The 981-nt window shown below is 40.3% G+C and overlaps 1 protein-coding gene across 1 annotated transcript; it reads left to right on the forward strand.

The window, feature by feature from the left end:
- Positions 1-99: 99 nt before the first annotated feature.
- LOC110230928 (gem-associated protein 2-like) lies at positions 100-844 on the forward strand. Its single transcript, XM_021035264.1, has 3 exons — positions 100-368; positions 447-627; positions 716-844. The coding sequence occupies exons 1-3, from the start codon at positions 205-207 to the stop codon at positions 842-844; spliced, it is 474 nt and encodes a 157-aa protein (XP_020890923.1). The 5' UTR covers positions 100-204.
- The last annotated feature ends 137 nt before the right edge of the window (positions 845-981 follow it).

A 981-nucleotide genomic window follows, 5' to 3' on the forward strand; every position in this document is an offset into this window, starting at 1 on the left:
TTTTTTCGGCTAAACAATTGTACATGTTCATACATCTTCAGGAAAAGTCAAGACCTTTGAAAGTTAAATCTTTTTGATGGCCTTAGTTCTTTTCTGTTTTGAAGCAAGGTTGTTTTTATTGGTTCTTCAATAAAATCAACACTGAGATTCCAAAAAATGTGACTTTTTGTTTCTTCATGAGAACATTTAGGCACCAAAGAAGGAATGGATGACTTAACTCATGAAGAAGACTATGTTGTAAAAGCGAAGAACACTGAAGATAATGACGATTACAATAGCATTTTGAGGCCTGCGTTTGCCGTGGATGGAGAACCTGATTTCGATTCTGGACCACCAGAAGATGGGCTTGAATATTTAAGACGAGTCAGGTATATTTGTCACTCTGTTTCAATCTTTCTGTGTATCTGCATTTTGGCATGTATGGTTAAGTTGTTTCCACAATTTAGGTGGGAGGCTAAGCGAATTCCAAAAGTAAAAGTAGCCAAGGTAAATGGAAGCAAGTACAGAGAGAAAGAGCAAAGTGTTTACATGCCACAAATTTCTGAAATCCCCAAATGCCCAGAGCACCTGCTGCCGGTGAAGGAATGGGAGGAGTCGTTGCTTTCCGACTTCTCACACATTCGGCTGGTATTCCTTTCTTCTAACTTGCATACTACCAGTGTTTCTCTTAATGGACAAGAAATGAATGGAAGTTTTTATTATGGGTTTTTCACAGGCTTTATCACAAAATGGCAGCGAGTCTTTAGAAGATGTGCTCATGGAGATATTCAATAAGCGTCTCCACTCAGACAGTGATGAGTCATTTGGTGGGTGGTTTCAGAGATACAAGGAATGGACTCAGTGACGCGGGTCTCAAAGCTGAGAAAGCGGATATGTTTGGTTGAGAAGGAGAGCGGTTTAGAGAGTAGTGACTGCAAATGGGTAGTAGCATTATGTGCATCAGTGGACACTCCTTTGGATGCTGATACTTGTGCTTGTCTC

The sequence above is a fragment of the Arabidopsis lyrata genome, assembly GCF_000004255.2.
Source record: "Arabidopsis lyrata subsp. lyrata unplaced genomic scaffold ARALYscaffold_460, whole genome shotgun sequence".
Classification (NCBI taxonomy): Eukaryota; Viridiplantae; Streptophyta; class Magnoliopsida; order Brassicales; family Brassicaceae; genus Arabidopsis; species Arabidopsis lyrata.

Bases quoted from the DNA above. Each gene is read 5' to 3' on its own strand.
- LOC110230928 (XM_021035264.1), top strand. From the start codon at position 205: ATGGATGACTTAACTCATGAAGAAGACTATGTTGTAAAAGCGAAGAAC. The intron at 369-446 runs GTATATTTGTCA...TCCACAATTTAG, and splicing joins GAATATTTAAGACGAGTCAG to GTGGGAGGCTAAGCGAATTC. The intron at 628-715 runs GTATTCCTTTCT...GGTTTTTCACAG, and splicing joins ACTTCTCACACATTCGGCTG to GCTTTATCACAAAATGGCAG.